Source organism: Procambarus clarkii, chromosome 9, assembly GCF_040958095.1.
Source record: "Procambarus clarkii isolate CNS0578487 chromosome 9, FALCON_Pclarkii_2.0, whole genome shotgun sequence".
NCBI lineage: Eukaryota > Metazoa > Arthropoda > Malacostraca > Decapoda > Cambaridae > Procambarus > Procambarus clarkii.
Genome location: NC_091158.1, coordinates 49,334,614 through 49,360,746, shown reverse-complemented (window position 1 = coordinate 49,360,746; position 26,133 = coordinate 49,334,614). Strand labels below are relative to the sequence as shown.

At 42.6% G+C, this 26,133-nt stretch overlaps 1 protein-coding gene across 1 annotated transcript; it reads left to right on the top strand.

The window, feature by feature from the left end:
* The first annotated feature begins 8,972 nt into the window (after nucleotides 1-8,972).
* On the top strand, nucleotides 8,973-10,403 carry LOC123752268 (uncharacterized). The gene is made up of 3 exons (XM_045734323.2): nucleotides 8,973-9,006; nucleotides 9,545-9,747; nucleotides 10,275-10,403. The coding sequence occupies exons 1-3, from the start codon at nucleotides 8,988-8,990 to the stop codon at nucleotides 10,401-10,403; spliced, it is 351 nt and encodes a 116-aa protein (XP_045590279.1). The 5' UTR covers nucleotides 8,973-8,987.
* Nucleotides 10,404-26,133: the final 15,730 nt, after the last annotated feature.

Below are 26,133 nucleotides of genomic sequence, written 5' to 3'. Positions count from 1 at the left end.
AGAAAATTCTGTTAAAGTGCCAGATTTTCGAAAAGCTGATTTTAATAGCCTAAGAAATTTTTTGGGTCAAATTGATTGGAAAGGCTTGGGTATGGGGTGTGGGCCGGTCTTGGAGCGAGACATGAACCCAGCGATAGGTGACTTAAATGGGGATTTCGATGTGGATTCAATATGTGACTTATTTAAGAATATTCTAAACAAAGCACAGGAACGTAGTATACCATACAAATTGAATAGATCGTATACTAATGACCCAAAGTGGATAACAAAGAATTTGAAGAACCTTATAGGTAAAAAGAGAGCTTGGTACAAAAGGATTAAAAATGGGGAGGTCACTTTAGAACAGGAATTCGTACAACTGGTTAGAAATGTTAAAAAAGAGATAAGGAAAGCAAAAAGAAACTATGAAGTTCGCATAGCAGGGCAAGCAAAGACAAATCCTAAAGGGTTTTTTCAGTTATATCGTACTAAGACTAGGGAAAGGATAGGTCCATTAAAAACTGAGACAGGTCAAATAACAGATAGTGATGAAGAGATGAGTAGTATTTTTAATAAATATTTTGTATCTGTATTTACTAAAGAGGAACTTAACAATATGCCTTCAGCCGAACAAGTCTATGTGGGTGGGGACGAGGACAGGTTGACGAGTTTAGCAGTTACCAGGGAGGATGTTCTTAAACAAATAGTAAAACTCAAACCAAACAAATCCCCAGGGCCGGATGAAGTGTTTGCTAGGGTGCTTAAAGAATGCAAAGAGGAGCTTTGTGACCCACTGTCAACCATATTTAATAAATCAATAGAGTCAGGCAGAGTGCCAGAGTTTTGGAAAGTTGCTAATGTGATACCAGTTTTTAAGAAAGGAGATAGATCACTTGCGTCTAACTATCGACCAATTAGCCTAACGTCTATTGTGGGAAAGTTACTCGAATCTATAATAGCAAATAAAATTCGTCTTCATCTTGAAAAACATAAATTAATAATTGAGTCGCAACATGGTTTTATAAATGGCCGTTCATGTTTAACAAATTTGTTATCTTTTTATTCTAGCATTGTTGAGGCAGTTGATAGTGGTAAGGATTGCGATGTTGTATACCTTGACTTTAGCAAAGCTTTTGATACAGTGCCACATGAAAGACTGATTAAAAAAATAGAGTCTCATGGTATTGGGGGTGCTATATTAAGCTGGATTAGGGCATGGCTATACCAAAGGAAACAGAGAGTTAGTATAAATGGAATCAAGTCAGAGTGGGAAAATGTTGTAAGTGGAGTGCCTCAAGGCTCTGTCCTGGGACCTCTGTTGTTTATAATATATATAAATGATTTAGATTCAGGTTTGAGTAGCAACATTTGCAAATTTGCCGATGATACGAAAATCGGTAGGGAAATTAATTCGGAGGAGGACTCACTATCACTTCAAGTTGATCTAGATAGGGTTTTGAAATGGTCAAAGGATTGGCAGATGCAGTTTAATGCTGATAAATGTAAAGTTCTGAGGTTAGGTAATGATGATAGAGTTACAAGATACGACCTAGATGGTGTTGTGATTGCGAAGTCGGATTGCGAAAGGGATCTGGGAGTTATGATTAGTAAGAATTTAAAACAAAAGGATCAATGCATAAATGTTCGTAATAAGGCAAATCGGACACTTGGATTTATTAATCGCAGCGTTAGTAACAAGACACCTGGTGTGGTTCTCAAGCTATATCTTGCTCTAGTTAGGCCCCATTTAGATTATGCAGTTCAGTTTTGGTCGCCATATTATAGAATGGATATAAATTCACTTGAACGTGTCCAGCGTAGGATGACTAAGTTAATTCCCCAAATTAGAAATCTTTCATATGAAGAAAGATTAACAAAGCTTAAGTTGCATTCACTGGAAAGGCGAAGAGTTAGGGGTGACATGATAGAGGTTTACAAGTGGATGAATGGACATAACCGGGGGGATATTAATAGGGTATTAAAAGTATCAACACAGGACAGAACACGAAACAATGGATATAAATTGGATAAGTTTAGATTTAGGAAAGACTTGGGTAAATACTGGTTCAGTAACAGGGTTGTTGATTTGTGGAACCAATTGCCGCGTAACATTGTGGAGGTGGGGTCCCTCGATTGTTTCAAGCACGGGTTGGACAAGTATATGAGTGGGATTGGGTGGTTATAGAATAGGAGCTGCCTCGTGTGGGCCAATAGGCCTTCTGCAGTTACCTTTGTTCTTATGTTCTTATGTACTCCCTTTCTTGGAAGAATGCCACATATGATCGGGATTCCTCCCTTGCTCCTAACTAATTCAATGGCTTTCCTAAATCTCTGTATTAGTTCCTCACTACTAACTCGCCCAACATCATTACCCCCCTGCACTAATACAAATAATGGGTTTGTTCCCATTTCCCGTCATAATATCATTCATGTTTTCAACAATATCACCAATTCCAGCTCCCGGATAGCAAACCCTTAATCTGTTCCCCCTATCTCTGGCACAAAACGTTCTGTCTAAATACCTCACCTGGGAATCTCCCCACAACCAAAATTCGCTTCGGTACCCAACCTGTCCTCTTAAAAAGAACGTCAACAGTTGCCGTTTGACTCTACGGCTGTTTTTGGACGTTATTATGTCTTAAAATACGTCTATTGTCGCTTCCATGGACTATCTCTTGTTATACAATGAAATACCACACTCTTATTATTCTATAACTCACTGACTATGATCTGATATATGTTCTTCAAGTAAAAAATACATATATTTTTCCCTTAATTAGGCCATAATCCAGAAAATTCCAGCCCATCGATCTTTATATTTAGGAAAACATCTAATAAATTTGGAAATGAATTTTTCGTTCGCCGACAGTTTCCTGTTACTATTTAGTCTTTTATGCTTTAATGTCGCTGGTCATTGTGACTTTCCCAGGATTTATATATGTTTTGTAGTAGCATTTAGTCACACTACAGTAATTGAACTAATAGGAAACCTTTATAGTCGTCGTAAATTAGTAATAATCATTTATCAAATAATAAATTAGCAAACATGTACAACTTCTTATGTTACGACTTTTCGGGTAGGCCGTTCTGTTTGTTTACAACCCCAATGTTTCAAAAAACACAATACTTTTAATATATAAATGACTAAGTATGCTCTAATACATGGTCCTCAATGAAAATTATGTTTTTTTTTTGTTAATTTGTCCATAATGAATAAGATTCGTTACTGTTGATCTTTATATTAAGAAAAACATCTAAGAAATTTGGTATTAAATTTTCGTTCAAATAAAGTTTCCAGTTACTATTTCCTAGTTATCCTTAAATGTAGGTGGTCATTATTTTACTGTTATGTATATAGAAATTTAGCATTATGCATTTATAATACAGAACAATTTGGTCGTTCCACTGCCTCATAATTATATAAAATACATTGTGACAAATACTTGATAATTAAAATCAGAGTTTTTTGACAACTATAAAAAATCCTGTTGAAATCATGCCGTTTTGAGTTGTCATACGCTTCTTAGTAAATAATATTGTGTAATATTTGGCACAATTTATCACTGTATTTACAAACTGTTTAGGTATTAATGTATTCATTTTTTTTAATGTGTAATATGTTACTTAATCCTAAACTTCTTTTGCAACATTTATATCAGATATAAATAATTGTCGCGAAACGGCGTATGAAAAAATAAATTTCCCCAAATGAAATTAGTGTATCGGCGATCGAGCGGCCATATTTAAAAGTGTATACTCCTGTCACTGTTCTGACATTAGTTTTCGATGTACGTTTTTCGATGTACGTTTATGCCCGAAACGCTTTGCGTAATAGTGGCTTTAGGCATTGTATGTACTAGCTCTACCTATAAGTCAACCAATCCTTGTAAAAATTTATTGTATGTATGTTCCTTACCTAAATAAAATTGTATTGTATTTTTCATTTTTGTACCAATGTGTTCGCAATAGAATGTTCTAGAAGAACATAAGTTTAAAACGTCACATAAGGATGTGTTCGACCGGCAACATATATAAAAACTACGTCGATTATACTCGTCGTGTCAATAATACAATTGTTTTACCACGCTGATTCAATGCCATACTGTTTTCTCAAATAAGCTCTTCGGCTATTAGAGAAAACGTAAATTTCATGGCGAACATTTGTAAACTATCTCCAAGTAGATCGGATCGCAATTGGAATTTATACAAATATTTATTCTCGTGTTGCCCGCCAGTGTCACCCTTGAGTAACCAGAAACGGATATAAAAAGGCCTAGGCTAACTGATCCTAATCCTTGCACAAGCCCTCCAGAATTTCTTTATTGAAGATCAGCAAAAAATTATTGCGCAGCTCATATTATACAGTTTAAGAATGAGATTTCCTTGTTCTAAAGGAATGAAAATGACACTGCCTTAATCTCAGTCGATTAAGGCAGTGTCTGGGATGCTCCTGGTGCTCGTGCACCAGGCACGGGCGATAGTGTACGTTTAATTGTCCTTTTAGTGTAAATAACGGAATAAAATGTAAGACATAATCTGCAGATCTTTTTCCAGATGTCTTTTAATGTTTTTTCCTAAAGAAAACTAAGATATTGCGAATTTTGCTTAACAAGTACATTAATTATTAACTTTTTGTCGTTATTATTGTTATAATTAAAAGAATTACACCTTGTTTTTTGCTTATGTACAAAACATAGTCTAATAACCACAGTTCGTACGTTGCCCCTAAATCAACACAACATAACCAGTTTACTCATGTCATCGCCCCTAAATCAACAAAAACAACCAGTGTATTATTGTAAATATTTATATCTTAGGATTTCTTAGCAATGGTTATTCATTTTTAAGACTGGTTTTAGGTTAGATTAACCTTCGTAACCTTCGTATGCTGTATACGAACTGAACGACCGGGCTTCACAACAAAAACATGGCCACATGAGTCGACTGTTGGCAGCCGTGGAGTGAGGACGTTTCTCGACCCTCCGTGGCTGTTGGAGTTGTTTGCTGTTTTGGTCGCCAGGTGGTGTGGGCGTCATTGCCCTACCAGTTTTGTTGCCTGCCTGGCTGCGTTGACGTGGCAGTTCTGACATGGGGGGCCATCTTCCTCCTGTTCAGCGTGTGAACTCCGTGGGCCTGGAGTTTACTTGTAAGGCTGGTTATCCGACCATCGAGATGGTGATGTGTGACATGCTTCGTGTTCCGGTGGAAGCTGTTTACGGTGTGGAGCTAGTTTCGGCCCATCGGGTTGTTATTAAGTTCGTGGGGGAGGACGAGTACCGGGACTTCCTCCGTCGGTACGAGGGGCGTACGTTGCCGTTGCCAGACGATGCCGGCTCTGTGGCGATTTCGGACCGCAGTGGTACCCTGACTTATGTCAGTATCCATGGTGCGCCCCTGGAATTCCCTGATGACCTCCTCCGGCGTTACTTCGGGGGTTTTGGTACTGTTGTCAGCGTGCGGGTGAACACGCTCTCCTCGGGGCGGTATGCTGGGAGGCGTACAAACATTCGCACGTTGGGGATGCGCCTGCGGTCGGATATACCTTCTTCTGTCCGGCTTATGGGGTACTACGTCCGGGTGTATTATGCCCGGCAGCCTCGTACCTGTTTCCGGTGTGGCCTGTTGGGGCATCAGGCTGCCGGATGCTCTGAGGCCCCTGCTGCTCCTGTCAACTTGTTCCGCGACGAGGATTTCCCGCCGCTCCCTCTGGAGGCTGTCTCCGGTGATGTTGATGAGGTGGTGCGCGTCCCGTCTGCTGCTGCAGCTTCCCCGGCGGCGCCTGCCGTTCCTCCGGTTCTTGTCGTCCCTCCTCCGGTTCTTGAGGTACCGTCGGTTGGTCTGCCTGATCCTGTTGCTGTTCCAACTGCTCCCATGGGCCTTCCTGGAGCTCCCTGTGTGACGTCGCTGTCTTCTCCCTCGTCTTCTGATGCTGCGCCTGGCCCTGTGTCCGTGACTCGGGTCCCGGATGTGCTTGGTGCTGGGGTGACTGCGGAGCCTCCTGCTGTGTGTGGCCCGGTTCCCCCTGTGGTAGAGGCTGCTGCCGTCCTGGCGTCGGTTCCTTCGGCTCGTGGTACCCGTGTTTCTGGGTCACTTACCGGCTCGGACGATATCCGGCCGGTGCCCAAACGTTCCCGGCGTTCGTCTTCTTCCTGGGCCGACGTTGGTGACTTCAGTGACTGTAGGGCTTCGGATGTTGACAGTGTGGATACGGATGCGTCGATGTCTCCGCGGTTCTTGGTGGCGGAGGTCCATGTGCCTGCTGGTGCTGGTGCCTGTGTCTCGGACGTGCCTTCGGTTCTTTCTCCGCCGGGGGACTCTCCGCAGTGGGGGGTGGTGGCTTCCGCTGCCAGGGATGGTGTGGACTCTGGTGCTGGGCGTGGCCTGGTGGTGACGTTACGGAAGGATGCGCGCCGTCCGGGTTCCCTGCTGTCGTCTGGTGGTGTGCCCGGGGCCGCGGGTACCCCTGTGGTGCGGGTGCGCGTTGGGGCCCTGGGGGACGTGTTGCCGGCGTCTGTGATGCCACCGGGTCACTGGTCGAAGATTGCCGAGTTACTGCTGTCTGACGGACCGGAGTGCTTTCGTGGGGGGCAAGTTCCCTTCCTGTGGGGGCGAGTGGCGACTTCTCGCCTCATGAGTTCTACCATCTGGGTCCCCAGTTTGCAGGTGTTTGTTGCCCCGGTTCCGGATGTTATGGCGTCCCCGGTGGATGGACGAGACCCTTGGCAATGGGTGCTCTGGGAGGCGTTCAATGTAAGATTCCCGCGGGCCAAGTTCCCGGGCAAGTATGTGCTCTGATTTCTTGTGTATTTGCTCTATGAAATGCTGTGTGCCCTTCTGGCTGTTTGTTTGCCCTGTTCTGTTATGTGCTTCTGCCTCTCCCTTTGTGCGTAGCTTTGCCGTGTGGCATATTAGTTTCTAGTGCTTGGCGTCACTCGTTTCGCGTTTTGGCTTAGCATTTCGCCTTTCCTGGCTTTGCGATTCACCCTTCACGGGTACGCCGGGGCGCATCCGATCCCACGATCGTCGTCGCCCCTAACTCAACAACAACAACAACAACATGGCCACATCAGTTGGATTATTCCGGTAATATTGAACTACTGTTCATTGTTATTAGTTTAACAATACTGTTAGGGAATGTCATAAGAGTAGTCACAGGGCAACAAAGGTACCCAGCTTCTGGCTACGGGATCTTTGCCCGAAACGCTATGCGTGCTAGTGGCTTTACAATAATAATAATAATTTATTTAGGAAAAATATATACATAGATGCAGAGTTACAGTACAAACATTCTGTTTGATTTATAGATAAAGGTAATACATACAATACCTAAAGCCACTAGTACGCATAGCGTTTCGGGCAAGATTGTAAAATCATCATTATTCCTATTTTCTCTCTTAACCCCCAGTGTACCTTCTCGTATAAAAATAAATAAATAACAGGGGTTTTTTATGCGGCTGTGCTGAAAGCCTGATGTAAAATAAATCATTGTGTCGGAGAACAGGAAGCTACAAATTAGGCTTATATTGAGGTTCCCCCCTCCCCCCGTTCCCCCCATTTACGGGTTGTCTAATTATCACAAGCTACCACAAGCTTCACAAAGCTTCCTGGCAATACGTTAGTAATGAATAAATATATGTTAGGCTGACTAACCTAACCTAACCTAATCAAACCTAACCAAATCTAACCTAACCAAATCTAACCTAACTTAACCAAACCAAACCTAACCTAACCTAACCGACGCTTGGATCGTCGACTTGATTTGGTGTCACCATTTCTTTATTTTCGTCTAATTTCTTTATAAAAAGATACTTTTTCAGATTAAAATTATGTTTTTTCGTGTTGTGCATTCAGTACCCACATTATAATGAGTAAATATATCTTATTTATTCATTACTAACATATTGCCAGGAAGCTATGTGAAGCTTGTGTAGCTTGTGGTAGCTTGTAATTAGACAGACCGCCAATTACTGGTGGAGTAAATCAGCCTAGCCTACTTCTTCCTAGCATAACCTAGCCAACACTAGCCAAGCCTAGTCTACCCTTGCCTAGCCTAGCAAACAGCCCTTGAACCCCCTACTGTTAAGACTCTGCTCTCTGATTGTACCTATGACACCTATTATTAATTTCCTTCTGTATCTTTAGCTCCAGTATGTCGTTATATTATGCTGTGCAAATTTGGGACCTGGCCCTCTAGTATCTTACATATATGTATTATTTGATACCATTCTTGTCTCCTGTCCAGAGAGTACATTTTGAGAGCTTTGAGACGGTCTAAATTATTTAGAAGTTTTATCATTTATATGTTTGCTGTTTATGGTCTCTTTATTTCCTCTAATTCAGAGATTTCTCCTGTTCAGAAAGGGGGAGTCAGTACCGAGCAATACTCAAGATGGGACAGCACCAGTTATTTGAATAGTATTAGCATTACTGTGGGTGGGGTCTTTGAATTTTAACATTCTCATAAACCATCCCATTATTTTTCTGGCCGCCACTATATTTGCTCGGTTATGTTCACAAAGTGTGAGGTCGTCAGACGTCGTAATTCTCAGATCTCTTGCATGTTTTTTCCTTCTTAGAGTAGGTCTGATTGTGTCCTGTGTTCCTTGTTTCATTTAATTTCCTCGTTTCTACCATACTTCAGCACCTGTAACTTATCACTGTTATTTCTGTTTTTTCAATGTCTCCTACAGTGCCGATTTTCTTGTGTCTTCTGTATCATCTGTAGAGTTTCATTGTTCAAATGTGTTATAAAATACATGCACCACCATCTTAGTGGTGCATATATGCATTCTACCTTGCATTTATATGCAAGGTAGAAAAATATGCATGAAAAAATATATATGAAAAATATGCATTTTTGTTTTTTTATAATTAATCTAAACTGATGCTATTGTTTATCTGTTATTAAAATATTTTTGTTTTTTTTAGGTAAAATTTAAATCAGACAACATTATCAATTGCATCATTACAACATTGTCAACAATTCCATCTGAGAGAACATTACAGCAATGGCTTCCAGTAATTCAAGTAAGTTACATTATAATTGTGATTTGTATATAATATATACTTTAAATTTTATTTTTGTAGGTTATTAATTTTATTTGGGTGTAAGTTCATATTATCATTAGATATAGAGTATAAAATCTTAATTTTGTTTTGTCAATTTTGTCTGTTAAAATTGCATATCTATTTCAAACTTTATTAATACCACAAAATGTTTGTTAAGTTGAATATTATTGGAAGATCAAAAAACTTAGTCAAATAAGTATTTCAGTCACAATTCAATTATTTGCAGTTCACAAATTGCAATTTTGATTTACATTGAAAATTCCAGATTATTCTTCTCTTATTTAAACATATTAAATTTGGTTTACTTGTGTAATTAATAAAATCTGGTGCTGTGCAGGTTCTCAATAATACAATCATAATTCTCCGCTAAGTCTTCTGTAGCACTGTACTGCTTTGTGCTCTTTCATTATGCTGCTACTGTGTTTTTTGTACCACTGTATTACATTTTAAACATTTTTCTCTTTTTTATGATTGCCCAGATTATCTTTATTTACAGGCCAGAAGAAACCTTTCCAGCGGTGTTGTCCCATCTGCAGTAATGTCATTAGTGTTCGTCGACATTTCTGCAACTGTGGACACAGCTTTATAGATGAAAAGCGTAAGGGTGATGTAGAGCGGGAGGAGAAATATAAGGAAATGGGTCGAAGAGCTGCTAAGCATCAAAACCTTTGCAGATCATTTAAAGCCATGAAAAAATCTGTAAGTATTTCATGCATTCTGTTATTTCTTCAATTAGAATTGTATCATATTGTATTAATATCCATTCTGTTAGGTTTTAAATTGTCCCACAAATAAACAGATTTTAAGCCATTTGATAATTAATTAGTATTAACATTTTCAATTTTGGTGAATACTGTACTTATTGATGTTAATAATAAAGTAATGTGCATTATATAAGTATTTTTGTGTTATTTTATATTTTTTTAATTTCCATTAGTTATGTAATTATACTTTAATGATATAACTATCAGTAGGTCTCTTAAACTAGGTAAGAAAAGTACATCTTAAGCTACTTCGGTACTTCTGCACTTTTGCAGATGTACCCAATGCTGTATGAGGGAGGGATGCTGTCTGTTTCAGAAGCTTATGGTTATCCCATCTTATATTCTGTAATCATAAAGTTAATCTCTTTTTTTTATAATTGAAGCCATATCTCTTGAACACTGTGTTCAAATTAACACTAAAAATATTTTAGTTATATTTGTAAATATTTTGTTGTATTGCAGGTCTCTAAGCTACAAGGTGGTGGTTATCAAGTTGCTGTCATCTATTTTAAGGTCGGCAATAGAAATACCACAAAGGGCATGCTACCAGGAAGTGGTCTGTCAAGCAAAAATGTTAATAATCTCACCTAATTGTTTTATCTTGGTAATTATTATTATTATTATTTTGCATAAGCTAACAATGAAAATCATAAACACCTGCATGTTCCTTTGTGTTGGCAATAATGAAAAGCATTTACATAGTACAGTAGTTTAGTTCATATATTATGCATCCCATATCCATGTTGTTAGCGGTAGTGGAAATGGTTGCAGAGGCACATAATTAATTGGCTCCGGGACTGAACCAAGCAATTCATTTTAGCTTAGCAAGTTTCAATCTTGATGACCTAATTACATAATTCCATGCACATCACCACATTGACAAGGGGCTCGAGACCGACCATGAGTACAGATTTTAAATTAAGCAACTGACATGTGTGGAGAGCTAGTGTCACAATTGATATGTTTATCTTGCACACTGCCTCCATCCAGTGGACAGCGGTGGATAGGTTACAATCACTTAGTTACTACATACAGTTAGAAAACTGGTGATATTTGACCAAGATTTCTGGCAGCAGATCATTTTGAATGAAATATTTACTCATATCTTGAACATTTGTTATAGAATTATCCGAATTCATATATCTTTTTTCACTCCATCACATAGTGGAGGAGGGTGTGCAAATAATTTTGACACACTTTACTTTGCATCAGGTCTATATCAGCAGATAATGAGACTTCCTTTACATATGGGTACCAAAATTCCCATAATGACATAGTTCCTCATTGCTGCCAAATTTCACATTACAGTGTTTCTTTCAATTAAAGTTTTTTGGAGCACATATTTTGTAATGATGATACCATATTAAATTTACGCATGTTTCTTTATTTTCAGCATACATGCAGGAGAATGGATCAAGTGTCAACAAGATACCAACAAATAATATAGATGCCCAAGATGATATCAACATCAGTGAGGCAAAAGAAAAGAATGGGGAGCAAGAGCTTAAGTTAAAGAAAATGAAGAAAAAACGAAGACTGTCTGAAGATTCAACTATTAAAGGTAATCAAAACTCATTCTTCGTTTTTTAAATTCAAAGCAAAACTTGTAAATATTTTAGACAAGTTTTTAGGTTCCACAATTACATTGCTGATTTGTTGTATAAAGTAGTTGTATTTTATACAGCAGATGAGTCACAATAATGTTGCTGAAGAATGTTGTCCTAACCACACACAAAAAGATGAAAATACAAAGACGTTTCGGTCCGTTCTGGACCACTATTATTTCAATTGTTTGTTGCATTATACTTGACTGCTGATATAGTTTATTTCATATATTCCAGTTCACAGTAATATTAAAATTAACATCAGAGCATGACGGCTCAGTGGACAGTGCTCTGGGTTTGTAATCCTAAGGGTCAAGGTTCTATCCCTATTAGATGCTGAAACAAATGGGCAGTTTCTTTAGCCCTGATGCACCTATTCACCTAACAGTAAATAGGTACTTGGGAGTTAGACAGCTGATATGGGCTGCTTACTGGGAATGTGAGCTGTGGAGAATCCACAGCTCCCAGTAAGCAGCCCAGAATGTGGGCTGCTTACTGGGAATGTTAAAATTAGGATTAAGGACTTGCCCAAAAAGCTATGCATGCTCGAGTCTGTTCAAGAATGTAAGAAATCTTTTACACACACACACACACACACACATATATATATATATATATATATATATATATATATATATATATATATATATATATATATATATATATATATATATATATATATATATACATACACACACACACACACACACACATACACATACACATATATATATGTCGTACCTAGTAGCCAGAACTCACTTCTTGCCCTACTATGCAATCCCCGATTTGCCTAATAGGCCGAGTGATTTACTTTATTTTCAATAAATTGTTTCCAATTAGTTTATTTGAATTATTATTATTATATTATATTAGGAACATAAATTATTGACTTAGTTGTGTGAGTATAGGTTACGTTTAGATAGGTTAGGTAAGGTTGGTTAGGTTCGGTCATATATCTACGTTAGTTTTAACTCAAATTTCCTCAAATTAACTTATAAATAATGAAAGGGAATGATTTATCATTTCATAAGAAAAAAATGAGAAAAATACATAAATTCAGGAAAACTTGGCTTATTAGGCAAATCGGGCCTTGCATAGTAGGCCGAGTATGACGTTCTGGCTACTAGGTACAACATATATATATATATATATATATATATATATATATATATATATATATATATATATATATATATATATATATATATATATATATATATATATATGGGAATGAAAACTCACACCCCAGAAGTGACTCGAACCCATACTCCCAGGAGCAACACAACTGGTAACTACAGGGCGCCTTAATCCACTTGACCATCACGGCCATCAAAAGGAAGTGATAGCCGAGGCTATTTGAGCCACTTCCCCGACGGCAACTCGGATGGTAATCTTGGGCATAGCATTTCACCAAATCACCTCATTCTTTGGGGCACACGTGAGGAACACATTATGGATTAAGGCGCCCTGTAGTTACCAGTTGCGTTGCTCCTGGGAGTATGGGTTCGAGTCACTTCTGGGGTGTGAGTTTTCATTCGCATATAGTCCTTGGGACCATTCAGGCTTGTTTGCATATATATATATATATATATATATATATATATATATATATATATATATATATATATATAAATATATATATATATATATATATATATATATATATATATATATATATATATTTCATTTATTTATTTATTTATATACAAGAAGGTACATTGGGTTTGTGAGAATACATAGCATAGTATTTACAATTTTGTAAAGCCACTAGTATGCGCAGCGTTTCAGGCAGGTCCTTTATCTAATAGATAATTTTAATTAGGTAAATTCTAGCAGAATTAATAAAATAACAAATACATTGCAAGAAAAAAAATGAGATGAGAGAGAATAGTAGGTATATTAAAGCCCATTGGTATATTAAAGCTCTGATTGATTACACTGAAAGCTTGATTGGTAATTTAAACAAGATTAATAGACACCATACAGCAGATTGACAGCACATATAAGAAGACAGCAATGATAACAATGGTAAAGATGTTCGGATCGGGTAGATAAAAATTTGGAGATTGGGCAGCAATAGATACAGTGCAATTTTAAAGCAAAAGGTAAAAAACTATGAAGATGAAATTAGGTACTTTTCTGGGGGGAGCCCCGTCGGCTCCCCGGAGCTTTACCGGCTGATATGCTAATGTCAGACTTTGGCATCAGTCATGTGTATGGAGTTCTAGGGCCTACCGGGGACCACGAGCCAGAACCTGGCCCCCTCAGAGAGGCAAGGGGAGCAATGGCCTATAGAAACCCCCGTGTGGTTGGAAGCATTCTATGTCTGCCATCGACCGGGTCAAGCATCCAGAAAGGTAAGCATTCCAAAACAAACCCCTATTCTGGTGAAAATTGCTACCTAAGCCGAACTAGTGGATAGAACTTTTCAACAGAAAACAAGAAAACTAGTATGACGTCATACGTCACCGCGCCGGTGTCTGCGCAGCTCCCCCCTCCCCGGGAGGGGGAAGGGGGAGCCCCAGACCTCCCATGCCGGCTATCCACCCATCAGTTCTTCGGCTGATGCTATAGGCAATGGTTATGTGCTCCGGCTCCAGTGGTTGTTTCATCACTGTACCTAGAGTGTGGTGTCTGTTTTCTAGGTGGTGCGTGAGCCGGGAGTGATTCTTCAGTACTCGGGCTGCATGCGCCTAGGGTTCCCTTCCCTAGGTGCCCTGTAAGTACTGCCCTTGGGGCTTGGGGCCACCTTCCACAAGTTCCTTGGGTCCTGCCCCTGCTTGGCCGTTTACTGCTTGGTTTTCGGCCGCTCTTTGTGTGCTTGGGTGTTCTGTCTCCCTTGTTCGCCTTAGAGTAAGGGGCAGTGTTTGCACTGGTGGGGCGCGGGGTACTGTGCAGCTTGTCTTAACCAATCATAGCGGCCGGCTCTGTTCCGCTTGGGTACGCTGTCCTCTTGCGGGGTTTTCTTTTTCTTTTTGTTTATCTACCTGGTGGGGGGGTCTGCCTTCGTTCTTGCCCCTTGTGTCCCTTGTGTTCTGAGTATTTTCTGGTGGTACCCCCTGCTAGGTCCCCGTGAATGTACACGTCCCGGGGGTTCAGCTCTTAGAAAGTTGTTTGGTAGCTTTGGGTGCCGGTTAGCAGTACCCTGCCTGGGATTACCTGAGCGCGAGTCCTCTTAAAGTAAACGCTCGGGACCCTGGGAAACCCATGGGGGCGCGCGGGTACGATGGATGTGACCCCAGAGTCCCCCCCTCGCTTCCAGCGAGTTTGAGGGTTGCTCTCACCTTTTGTCTCTGGGTGACTCTCTGTTTTGCCTCCGTCTGCTGCCTGTGGGGTCGGTGACACCTTCGACCCGGAGTCCTGCGAGTTTGGTTGCTCGTTGTGGCTCGGTTACCCAGTTGTGCTAACAAAGCGGGTGCGGGCAGCAGGGGCGTTGCACTTGAGCCTTGGTGGTGGCAACGTTCTCGTGGTTTCCTCCCCGGGAGCCCCGGGGCTGCCCCGTTGTAGTTCATTTTGGGACTTGGGGGTGTTGGTTGCTTCGGTTCCATCCACACCCCCTTGTCTTTCCCCTGGTTCACCCTTCCTGCCTGCATCCGGTTCCTTACCGTCTGTAGGGTCGGGGCGGGGTTTTTGGTGGTGTTGAGACTCGGGCAGTCTCGGGGAATTCCCCTTCCGGAGTAGTGACGGGGGCATTTGGGCCTGTTCCTCCAGCCGTGTTGTATGAGTCTGCCAGTGGGCTCTCTTCCTTAGTGTTTTCACGGCTGCCCCGGTTTTCTGGTACGGCCGGGGCTTTGGGGGAACAGCTCGGCCCCGGGGCCTGTCGTGTAGGTTCCCGGGGCTGGGGAGGGGCTGACTTGGGGGGGCCTTGGCCCCGTTAGACCCCGTGGGGGTTTTTTATCCCCCTCTAGGCGGGGCTTGTGGTTACGCTGAGTGGGATCTTTCCTCCCCACTCGCCGTACGTGCTGTTGGACGTCGGCCCCTCCCCGGGCTCGGTTCCTTGGCCTTTGAGTCGGTTGGTTCCGTCCTGTGGGTGGATGTTTCCTCCCCCCTTTTTGGGACGGTGTTTTTGTCATGTTTCCCCGTTCGATGGGGTTCTGCATGACTTCTGATCTCGGGTGCGCCTGCGCCTTCGGGACTAGTGTTGGCTTCTGTGTTCTCGAGGGTACGGGACGGTTTTTCGCTACTTCCCGCATTATTGGAACGTCTGTCGGCTCCTCGTACTTGTCGCCCTGTTGGGCTACTTGTCGCCCTGTTGGGCTACTTGTCGCCCTATTGGGCTACTTGTCGCCCTGTTGGAGTACTTGTCGCCCTGTTGGGCTACTTGTCGCCCTGTTGGGCTACTTGTCGCCCGGTTGGGCTCCTTGTCGCCCGGTTGGGCTCCTTGTCACCCGGTTGGGCTCCTTGTCGCCCGGTTGGGTTCCTTTTTGGGCTCTTTGCTTCTTTGGCCGATTTTATTGTTCCTGCTTCCTCTTTTGGCTCATTTTCTCGTGCAGTAGTCCTGGCTGGCGCCTTCCCGCAGGGAGGGTGTGCGGTTCGGCCAGCGTGTTATGCGCATGCGCCGTGGAGTTTGTTTTGGTCTGGGCGGTGTTTCAGTGCTGGGGTTTTGCGCCCCTTTTTTGCTACAGTGCTTCGCCTCTCGTTCTTCTCCCTGGCTGCGGTATGTGCCCCTTCGCGCCGGGGGTGTCCTGGTTCCCAGTTGTGGGGAGGACACCGCGGTTTTCCCTGTGTCATGGGTGTGGACCGCCTCCTTCGCCTCTCCCTGTTCTCCTGCGGGTCCGGCAGGGTCCGGCTCTGGCGTCTTCACCGGGCGGTGCTCCCAAGTTCTTCTGGGCACGGTTGAGTCGTGTCAAGTTCGTGCCACCATTCGCCAGGTGAGTTTCTGCAGTCTGGCGTCTTTTGGCCGGGTGCTGGATGCGGCGGTGTTTATATACCTGTCTTTATTTAGGTATATTTTTGTACGACTGAGACCGTTCGCACACCAGTGACTGTCCCTTTATCACCCCTTCCTGTCCCCCTCATGTGCATGTCCAACCCATGCTGGAGTCATTCAGGGGACCCTCCTTTTTAATGTTGTGAGGTGTGGGGGTTGTAGGGTTGGTTCTGTACTCACCTGGTGAGGCTCCTGGCTGTGCTTGCAGGATTTGAGCTCTGGCTCTTGGGTCCCGCCTATCTGGTAGAACTTGCGGGATAGTACCAGTGGAGTGCAGTGGTGCTATTGGCACTTTTGGGGAACACTGTATTACCATCAGTGGTCTGTGCTTGTTACACGACCTACTTGCGAGCATAAGCCTTCTTGCTGGTTCGTCCGTGGACTTCCAGGGCGCACTGGCCAGTTTTCGTATGGCAGTTCCGACCCGTCCTGGTTGTGGGGGTATGTGAACCGGTGGACTGCTCCTAGCAGCTGCCTGGTGGGCCATCCTCTGGCCGGTCTGGCCTGACCTTGGGCCGGGCTTCAGGTGTAAAAGAGCTCCCAGTACCTCCTCCAGCAGGTATCGAGCGGGGTTTCTCCGCCGTCGGTCGCCTGGTGCAGGTCTCTGGGCCTGCAAGGTTTTTGTTGTCTCCGTTGGCCCTGTCTGGGGTCTGCCTGCTCCGTTCTCTGCCTTTGCAGAGGGGAGTTGCTATTTACATGTTGCGTGTTCCAGTGGTGCCTGTTGCTGCTGCTGCTGCTGCACGTGTGCATTGGTACCGTGTTTCACGGTGGCGTGTCCTTGTTCCTTTGTCCGGTTGTGGAGTGGCACTTTGCTGCCGTTTTGTGCCTGGGGATTGCGTGCGGTTTTTGTCCCTGCCTGATTGTCCACCCCTGGTTGTTCTCCTGGGGTTTTTGTGCTTCTGCTCTTTCTTCCTGCCTCCTCTGCAGCAGGGATGTTCTGCGTGTGTTCTTAGGCGTTGGTCAGCCTGTGTCCTGTGATGTGCTTCTTTGTCTCGGTCTATTGCAGTTGTTCGTGCCCCTTGGTTCGGGTACTGTTCTGGCGGCGACCCTTCCGCCTTCTTTGGTTTTCCTAGCTTGCCCTGCCGGTTTTTTTTTTTTTTTTTTCGGGGGGGGGGGGGGTTCTTGCGATGTCTCGCGTCGGACCCGTCGTTTCTGAACTCCTGGCGGGCTTGCATGCTTTGGGGAGTTTTTCTGTTCGGCAGACGTTCCATCTCCTTGTGCCGCCTGGGTTTCGGTGGTCGCGCCCGAGATCTTCTCGCGGCTCCGCCTTTTTCCTGGGCTCAGGGGGGCCTTGTCGGGGCTGCTTATGTTCTGCCTTGTGGTCTCGCCTCCGGTTGGTGGTCGGGTGGCTTCGTGGTAGGTGTCCCACCTGCATGCTTCTCTTGGCGGCAGTATGGGTATTTTGGCGGTCCTTCCTTTTCCTGTCCCTTCTTAGGTGGTTACTCTTGTTGGCTTGGTTTACTCTCGGCTTGGTTTTCTAGTGGGGGTTGGGGGCCGTCGTCTTGCCACATACTGTCGCCTCTTTTCGTGCGGCGCAGGCGGAGCCTCTTCAGCTTGCTTTCGGTCTTGGTGTTGCTTCTGCACCGTTAGTCAGCTGTCTTGTGCGTCGTTTCACCTCCGGCCTGTTCATGCGCCGCTTGCACCATCCTGGTCTCTGGTCGGCGTGCTCTGTCTTCTCCTTGGTTGGTAGTGCCCCTTCGGTTCCGGTGTGTTTTTTCGTCGGCTCTTTCCTTTGGGCCTTTGCCTCTGGGGGTCGGTTCGCTGAGTTTTCTTGCTCCTTCGGTTTTAGCGTTTTGGTTGTTTGATGGCAGCAGTCTCCATCTTTTCTGGCGCGGGGTGGGGCTGCTGCATTCTGGAGGGGTCCAGGGTTTGTTGGTGCTTCGTTGGTCGGGCCGGGGGTGTGTCGTTTTTGTGTTCAGTGGCGGCCCTCCGCTGTTGTTTGCGTTCCACGGCGTTTGGGTCCGGAGCGTTTTGCGTTGATCCGGTTCTGTTCTTCCCGGTTCGCGGGTGATGGTGTCCCGGGTGGTCAGCCGTGTACTTGCGGCTAAGCTGCCTGTGTTCTTCCCTCATGCCTGTGCCGTTCGTGGCTTCGCTGCTCTCGCTGCCGTCTGGGCGACGTGGCCTTGCAGTCTTTCGGGCTTGGATTTTTGGTGTTCGTGCAGGGGTCTTGCTGCTCGTGGTTCTCGTGTTGTTCCCGGGATTTTCGGGGCTGTGGCGCCTTGGGTTGGCGTTTGCTGCCGGTTGTCTCGCCTCCTTGAGGGGTGCGTGGTGTCCGCCTCCCGGTTTTGTCCCTTTGACCTTCCTCTGTGGGTAGTTAGCTCCGGGGAGCCGACGGGGCTCCCCCCAGAAAACCAGCGTTGAATGTAATGAAACGCCATTTTCTGGGTGAGACCCGGAGGCTCCCCGGCAACCCTCCCTCCCTCCGGTCGGCGTTTTTCGGGTGTTTTGACATCCAGCCTCAGAACTGATGGGTGGATAGCCGGCGTGGGAGGTCTGGGGCTCCCCCTTCCCCCTCCCGGGGAGGGGGGAGCTGCGCAGACAGCGGCGCGGTGACGTATGACGTCATACTAGTTTTCTTGTTTTCTGTTGAAGAGTTCTATCCACTAGTTCGGCTTAGGTAGCAATTTTCACCAGATTAGGGGTTTGTTTTGGAATGCTTACCTTTCTGGATGCTTGACCCGGTCGATGGCAAACATAGAATGCTTCCAACCACACGGGGGTTTCTATAGGCCATTGCTCCCCTTGCCTCTGAGGGGGCCAGGTTCTGGCTCGTGGTCCCCGGTAGGCCCTAGAACTCCATACACATGACTGATGCCAAAGTCTGACATTAGCATATGAGCCGGTAAAGCTCCGGGGAGCCTCCGGGTCTCACCCAGAAAATGGCGTTTCATTACATTCAACGCTGGTTTTTTGTATTGTTTATGAATGACGCAAAAGTTGGACAGCTTTTAAATTCAATAGGGAGTGAGTTCCATGGACTGGGTCCGTTTGTTTATATATATATATATATATATATATATATATATATATATATATATATATATATATATATATATATATATATATATATATATAAATATATATATATATATATATATATATATATATATATATATATATATATAAATATATATATATATATATTATATATATATATATATATATATATATATATATATATATATATATATATATATATATATATATATATATATATATATTAGACCTTAGGAGGATGGAAGACAGAATAGGTGACATCGATGCCCACGATGCTTTTTATCTCCTCACCAAATGCCTATCCCTTCCGAGGCTAACCTACTTTCTGAGGTGCGCCCCATCTTACAACAACCCAAAGCTTGACGAGTATGACCTCCTACTGAAGACCATGCTGGAAAAAGTTGTTAACCTCTCTCTCAACGAATGCCAGTGGAAACAAGCCACTCTTCCTGTCAGGCTCGGTGGCTTGGGTGTCCGCACCGCCACCCAAATTGCAGTCCCAGCCTTCCTGTCTTCCTCCTCAGCATCAGATGACCTGGTTAAGGAAATTCTACCTGACACCCTGAGTGATGTAGCAGGGATACAGGACCCCCACTACACGGAATGTGACACGAAATGGGGTGCCATGACAGACCCAGCACTCAGACTAGCCATGCCGAAAGCCAAGAAACAATCCAGTTGGGACAGCCTCATTGTAGACAAAGAAGCCACAGCTTTGCTGGAGGCAGCAACAACCCCCAGTGATCGTGCACGCCTCACAGCTGTGCAGGCTCCCCATGCAGGGGACTTCCTTCTGGCAGTCCCTATGTCTGCGACAGGCACACGTCTTGATCCGCAGGAGCTCCGTATTGCAGTCGCTCTCCGCCTTGCTGCCCCTATCCACACTGTTCACAGGTGTATTTGCGGCGAGGCAGATGCTGACGAATATGGATTGCATGGCCTGCACTGTGGAAAATCGGGTGGTTGGCACACTAGACACGACGAAGTCAACGACATCATTAAAAGAAGCCTTGCCTCTGCTCAGTGTCCAGCGGAGAGAGAGCCCCGCAACCTACTGAACCGTGACTCTGTTAGCTTTGCCGGCCGACCAGACGGAATCACACTGCGTCCGTGGAAGGGTGGCAGGCAGTTAGCATGGGACTATACTTGCGTATCCACCCTGGCAACGACATACATCACCCTCTCTGCCGGCACGGCAGGAGCCGCAGCGACACACAGAGAAAAACAAAAGTCAGTCAAGTACAGGCAATTAGATCAAAGGTACAACTTCGTTCCAATAGGGTCTGAGACCCTAGGCCCATGGGGTGAGAGTGCAAGAAGGTTTCTTAAGGATCTTGGTTCCAAGCTCATTGACACCACAAGAGACCCTAGAGCAGCAAGTTTTCTCTTTCAGCGCCTCAGTGTCGCGATCCAGAGGGGAAATGCCCGCTGCATCCTCGGTTCCTGCCCGGCGTCGGAGGAGTTCGAGGAAATCTACAGCCTCTAGGAAGCGAACTTTTTCTTGTGTCCTCTTAATGTTCATTTTTTGTATAAAATCAGATATGTAACTGTATAACCTTGCATAATAAAGTGTACATCATAATAAAAAAAAAAGGGGGTGGTAGGAGAAGTGAACACTCTTTCGTATTCAGAGTTAAATGTCAAGTTTTTCCCTGAGTGCTCTGTGTTCCCTTCTCTGAGGCTGTGGGTCCCTATAATTACACCAGTGGTGGTACCCCCCTATATATTATATATATATATATAATATATATATATATATTATATATATATATATATATATATATATATATATATATATATATATATATATATATATATATATATATATATATATATATATATATATATATTTCAGTTGCATATTGTCCTGGGGACCATTCAGGCTTGTTCGCATATATATATATATATATATATATATATATATATATATATATATATATATATATATATATATATATATATATATATATATATATATATATATATATATATATATATATATATATAATATATATAATATATATATATATATATATATTATATATATTATATATATATATATATATATATATATATATATATATATATATATATTATATATATATATAAATAAATAAATAAAAGAAAATATATATAAAAAGAATCCAACCTGAAGTTCATGCCTTCTTTACCCAACAAAGTCTCATCCGTTTATCAAAGAATTTTTAAATATATTTTCATATATTGATTTATTGGGGTTCTATTACATGGCCAGGAAGAATTTCAGATCCGGATTAACATTAGGAAATATTTTTTTGTACATTTATGTAGAACAATTTCTTTAGTATTTTACCATCCATGTATTTAAAAGCAATTCTGAAGTTAGAAAGTGTAGCATAGGCTCCTCGCACAACATTCTTTATGTGGTCCTCAGGTGATACTTTTCTATCTAGAACCATCCCTAGATCTCATTTTTTTATCATAATTTTTTAAGGATTTCTCACATAATTTATATGTTGTGTGGGATCTATGTTCTCCTATTCCACATTCCATAACATGACAATTATTCACATTAAATTCCATTTGCCAAGTGGTGCTATATACACTTATTTTGTCCAGGTCATCTTGAAGGGCATGCCAATCATCTAAGTTTCTTGTTCTTCCTATTATCTTAGCATCATCAGCAAACATGTTCATATAATTCTGTATTTCATCTGGTAGATTGTTTATGTAGATAATAAACATCACTGGTGCAAGAACTGAACCCTGTGGTACTCCACTTCTGACATTTCTCCAGTACGATACATTGCCTCTGATCACAGCCCTCATTTTTCTATCAGTCAGAAAATTTTTCATCCATGTTAGAAGCGTGCCTGTCACTCCTCCAATATTTTCCAGTTTCCAGAACAACCTCTTATGTGGAACTCTGTCTAGTGTCTGTGTCTAGTTTGGTGTCTAGAGGTGTCTAGTTTCTGTGTCTGGGCACTAGTTACCTGAGTACATTACACCTGCTTGATGGGGTTCTGGGAGTTCTTCTACTTCCCAAGCCCGGCCCAAGGCCAGGCTCAACTTGTGAGTGTTTTGTCCACCAGGCTGTTGCTTGGTGGACAGCAGGGTCAACCATACCCACCACAGCTCGGCTGATCTGGAACTTCTCTTAGAAAACAGTCCAGTTTTCTCTTGAAGATGTCCACGGTTGTTCCGGCAATATTTCTTGTAGTCGCTGGGAGGACGTTGAACAACCGCGGACCTCTGATGTTTATACAGTGCTCTGATTGTGCCTATGGCACCTCTACACTATTTGGAAGAATACACACACAGTGGGTACTGGGGTGGGCCTACCTCCAAATGGCCCCTTGGTAAAAGTAAACCAATTTTAATTCAAATAATCTATGCTAGGATTCTTGGAAACCATTGTGGCACCACAATTGCCCTTCTTGGTCTCTGTCTACCGATTGTTGTAATGCCTGGTGGCCTCTGTCTACAGACTACTATGGTTCCAAATTTCTGTGATTTTGGTGTTTTGTTTTTTGCAAGAAATATATATTTATTATATATGTTATGTTTTCCACATTTTCAGCACATCAGTGTCTACTTACTGCTGAAGCAAGTACCTTCATCAGGGTTCCCAAAGATCATATCTTAGAAGGGTCGAAGACGTCCATTATTTTGAAGCCATCAAATAGAAAAGAAGAAAGAAATAATTTGAAGATAGTCAAGAAGGAAGATGAATCTGTTGGAAAAGGGCAAGTCATGACGGTTGATGGGCTGGATTTTATTTTGTTGACTATTACACATTGTGTTCTGTTAGTCAGGAAATTGTAGATCCATCTGCCTATTTTTCCGGTAATTCCTTTTGAACGCATTTTATGTGCAATAACACCATGGTCATTTATCAAAAGCTTTTGCGAAATCTTTGTAAATTACATCAGCATTTTGTTTGTCTTCCATAGCATCTAATGCCATATCATAGTGGTCCAGCAACTGCGACAGGCAAGAGCGCCCTGTTCTGAAACTATGTTGTCCGGGGTTATGCAGATGCTGTGATTCCATGTATTTTGTGATCTTACTTCTTAGCACTCTCTTAAAAAATTTTATGATGTGCGATGTTAGTGCTATCGGTCTTAATTTTTGCCTCTGCCTTATATCCTCCTTTATGAAGTGGTGCTATCTCTGCTGTTTTTAGTATATCAGGGATACTGCCAGTATCTAGGCTTTGTCTCCACATAATGTGGAGGGCCTGTGATAGTGGTTTTTTTACAGTTCTTGATGAATATGGAGTTCCAAGAATCCGGGCCTGGTGCAGAGTGCATAGACATACTGTTTATGGCTTCTTCAAAATCCAGTGGGGATAGGGTGACGTCTGATATATGATTTGATGTTGGTATCATATCCATGAAAAACTCATTTTGGTTAGAAATCTTTAGTGCGTTTAATGGCTCGCAGAAAACAATCGTATTGCTTCCTCAGTAGCTCGCTCATTTCTTTGTTGTCATCGGTGAAAGTTCCATCTCCCTTTTGCAGGGGCCCGATACTAGATGTGTTTTTTTATCTTGATTTTGCATAGGAGAAAAAATATTTCGGATTTCTCTCTATTTCACTGATGGCCTTTTGCTCTCTTTGCCTCTCCTGGGTTTTGTATGATTCTTGTAGCTTGAGTTCAATTGTTTCTATTTCTCTACATAACCTTCTTCGCCGTTCTTGAGATAGGGTGCGACTCTCAAGTTGTTCCGCGATTCGCTTTCTTTGCCTATATAGGGAACGACGTTCTCGTTCCAATCTGCATCTCTTCCTCTTTTTTCTTAGGGTATGCGGTTTGAACATATTTTTAGTGCTACTGAGCTTATTTTTTCCAGGCACTGGTTCAGATTTGCATTTTCTAGCTGTTCTTCCCAGTTTATTTCTGTGAAGTCCTTGTTAATTTGCTCCCAGTTTATCTGTTTATTATTGAAGTTGAATTCGCTGAAATCTCCTCCACCGGGAATCTGGACTGGTTTTGAAGATCTATTCCCCATGGTTGTCATAACTTCAATTAAGTTGATATCTGAGTAACAGGTATTTATAATCATTATGTTCCTAATCAATTCATCATTATTACTGAAAATGAGGTCCAGCGTGTTCTCCTTCCTAGTTGGTTCTACTATTTGCTGGTTTAAGGAAAACCTGTTGCACATCCGTAGCAGGTCATTTGCATGTGCCTGTTCATTTAGGCTACTTCCTGGTATTCTTTCTGATATTACTGTATTAGCCAGGTGCTTCCATTTCAGGTGCCGTAGGTTGAAGTCCCCAAGCAGGATGATGTTCGGAGCTGGATTTGTGAGGTTTTCCAAGCAGTGCTCTATTTTCATTAGTTGGTCTTTAAACTGCTGAGGGTTTGCCTCCGGTGACTTATATACAAGGACAATAAGTACATTTAGGATCTCTATTTTGATTATCAGCACTTCCACCATATCATTTGAGGTGTTTAGCAGCTCAGTACAGATGAGTGTCTTTGATGTAGAGGCTGACCCCACTCTGAAGCCGGTGTTTCCTATCACGTATGAAAATATTGTACTCTGAGATCCATATTTCACCATCATGGTAGTCATTTGTGTGGGTTTCTGTTAGGGCTGCAAACACTGCATTTGCCTCATGAAGGAGACCATCTATAAAGTGAACTTTGTTGGATTTGCGTGTTTTTATACCCTGGATGTTGGCAAATATAAATGATGTTATCGTGTTAGTGAAAGTGCTGGATGCCTTACTTCGTGATAATATCTGAGGCTCTGGTAAGGAGGCCACTGTGTTTGCGTCCTCTCTAGCATTTGACCGAGTTGGTGGTAGAGTCTGGTCATTTTTAGCCATTCTTCTTCTCCTCCTCTTGCTAAAAAATGATCCCGGTCGATGGAGTAGTGGGTGTTTTCATAGTGGCAGTGTTGCTACCACGTGTCGCACTCTTAATTTGTTTTGTTCACTTGTTAGATTGCATTACTTGCATTTTCCCACTAGTTATCTTACAGTAGAGGTAATTACCTAAGTGTTAACTAGTAGCCAGAACGCACTTCTCGGCCTACTATGCAAGGCCCGATTTGCCTAATAAGCTAAGTTTTCATGAATTAATTGGTTTTCGACTACCTAACCTACCTAACCTAACCTAACCTAACTTTTTCGGCTACCTAACCTAACCTAACCTATAAAGATAGGTTAGGTTAGGTTAGGTAGGGTTGGTTAGGTTCGGTCATATATCTACGTTAATTTTAACTCCAATAAAAAAAATTGTACGACATATATATATATATATATATATGTCGTACATATATATATATATATATATATATATATATATATATATATATATATATATATATATATATATATATATATATATTGTGACGATAATCTCCTTCAAGAGATTGAGCCTGCTCTTCCCTCCACAAATACGTCGTAACAAACTATATAAAACTACTAGGGAAGAAATGTCCAACAACGACAACAACATCTCCAAGGTTTGCCAGAGCGCAAAACGTTGCAGCCAGAGACACCTGTTCAGACTCAAACCGCCAAACTACCTGTTGATCGCTACCGGCTCCGCTGATTGGTCGCCGGCCGGGCTGCAACTGCACTCCACCCCCCCATACTACTTGATGTCTGGGGTCGCCACGACCTCAGACCTCAGAATATTCTGTGCTTTCGCGGTTATCACTCCTCCCGGCTAGATGTTAGCGTGTACTGAGAGAGGTGGTAGCTTAAAGCCAATATTCCAGCACCTCCCTTTAATTTTGTGTTGCACTTCTTGTTATTTTATCTTAACGTAACTTTTCATTGTGTCATT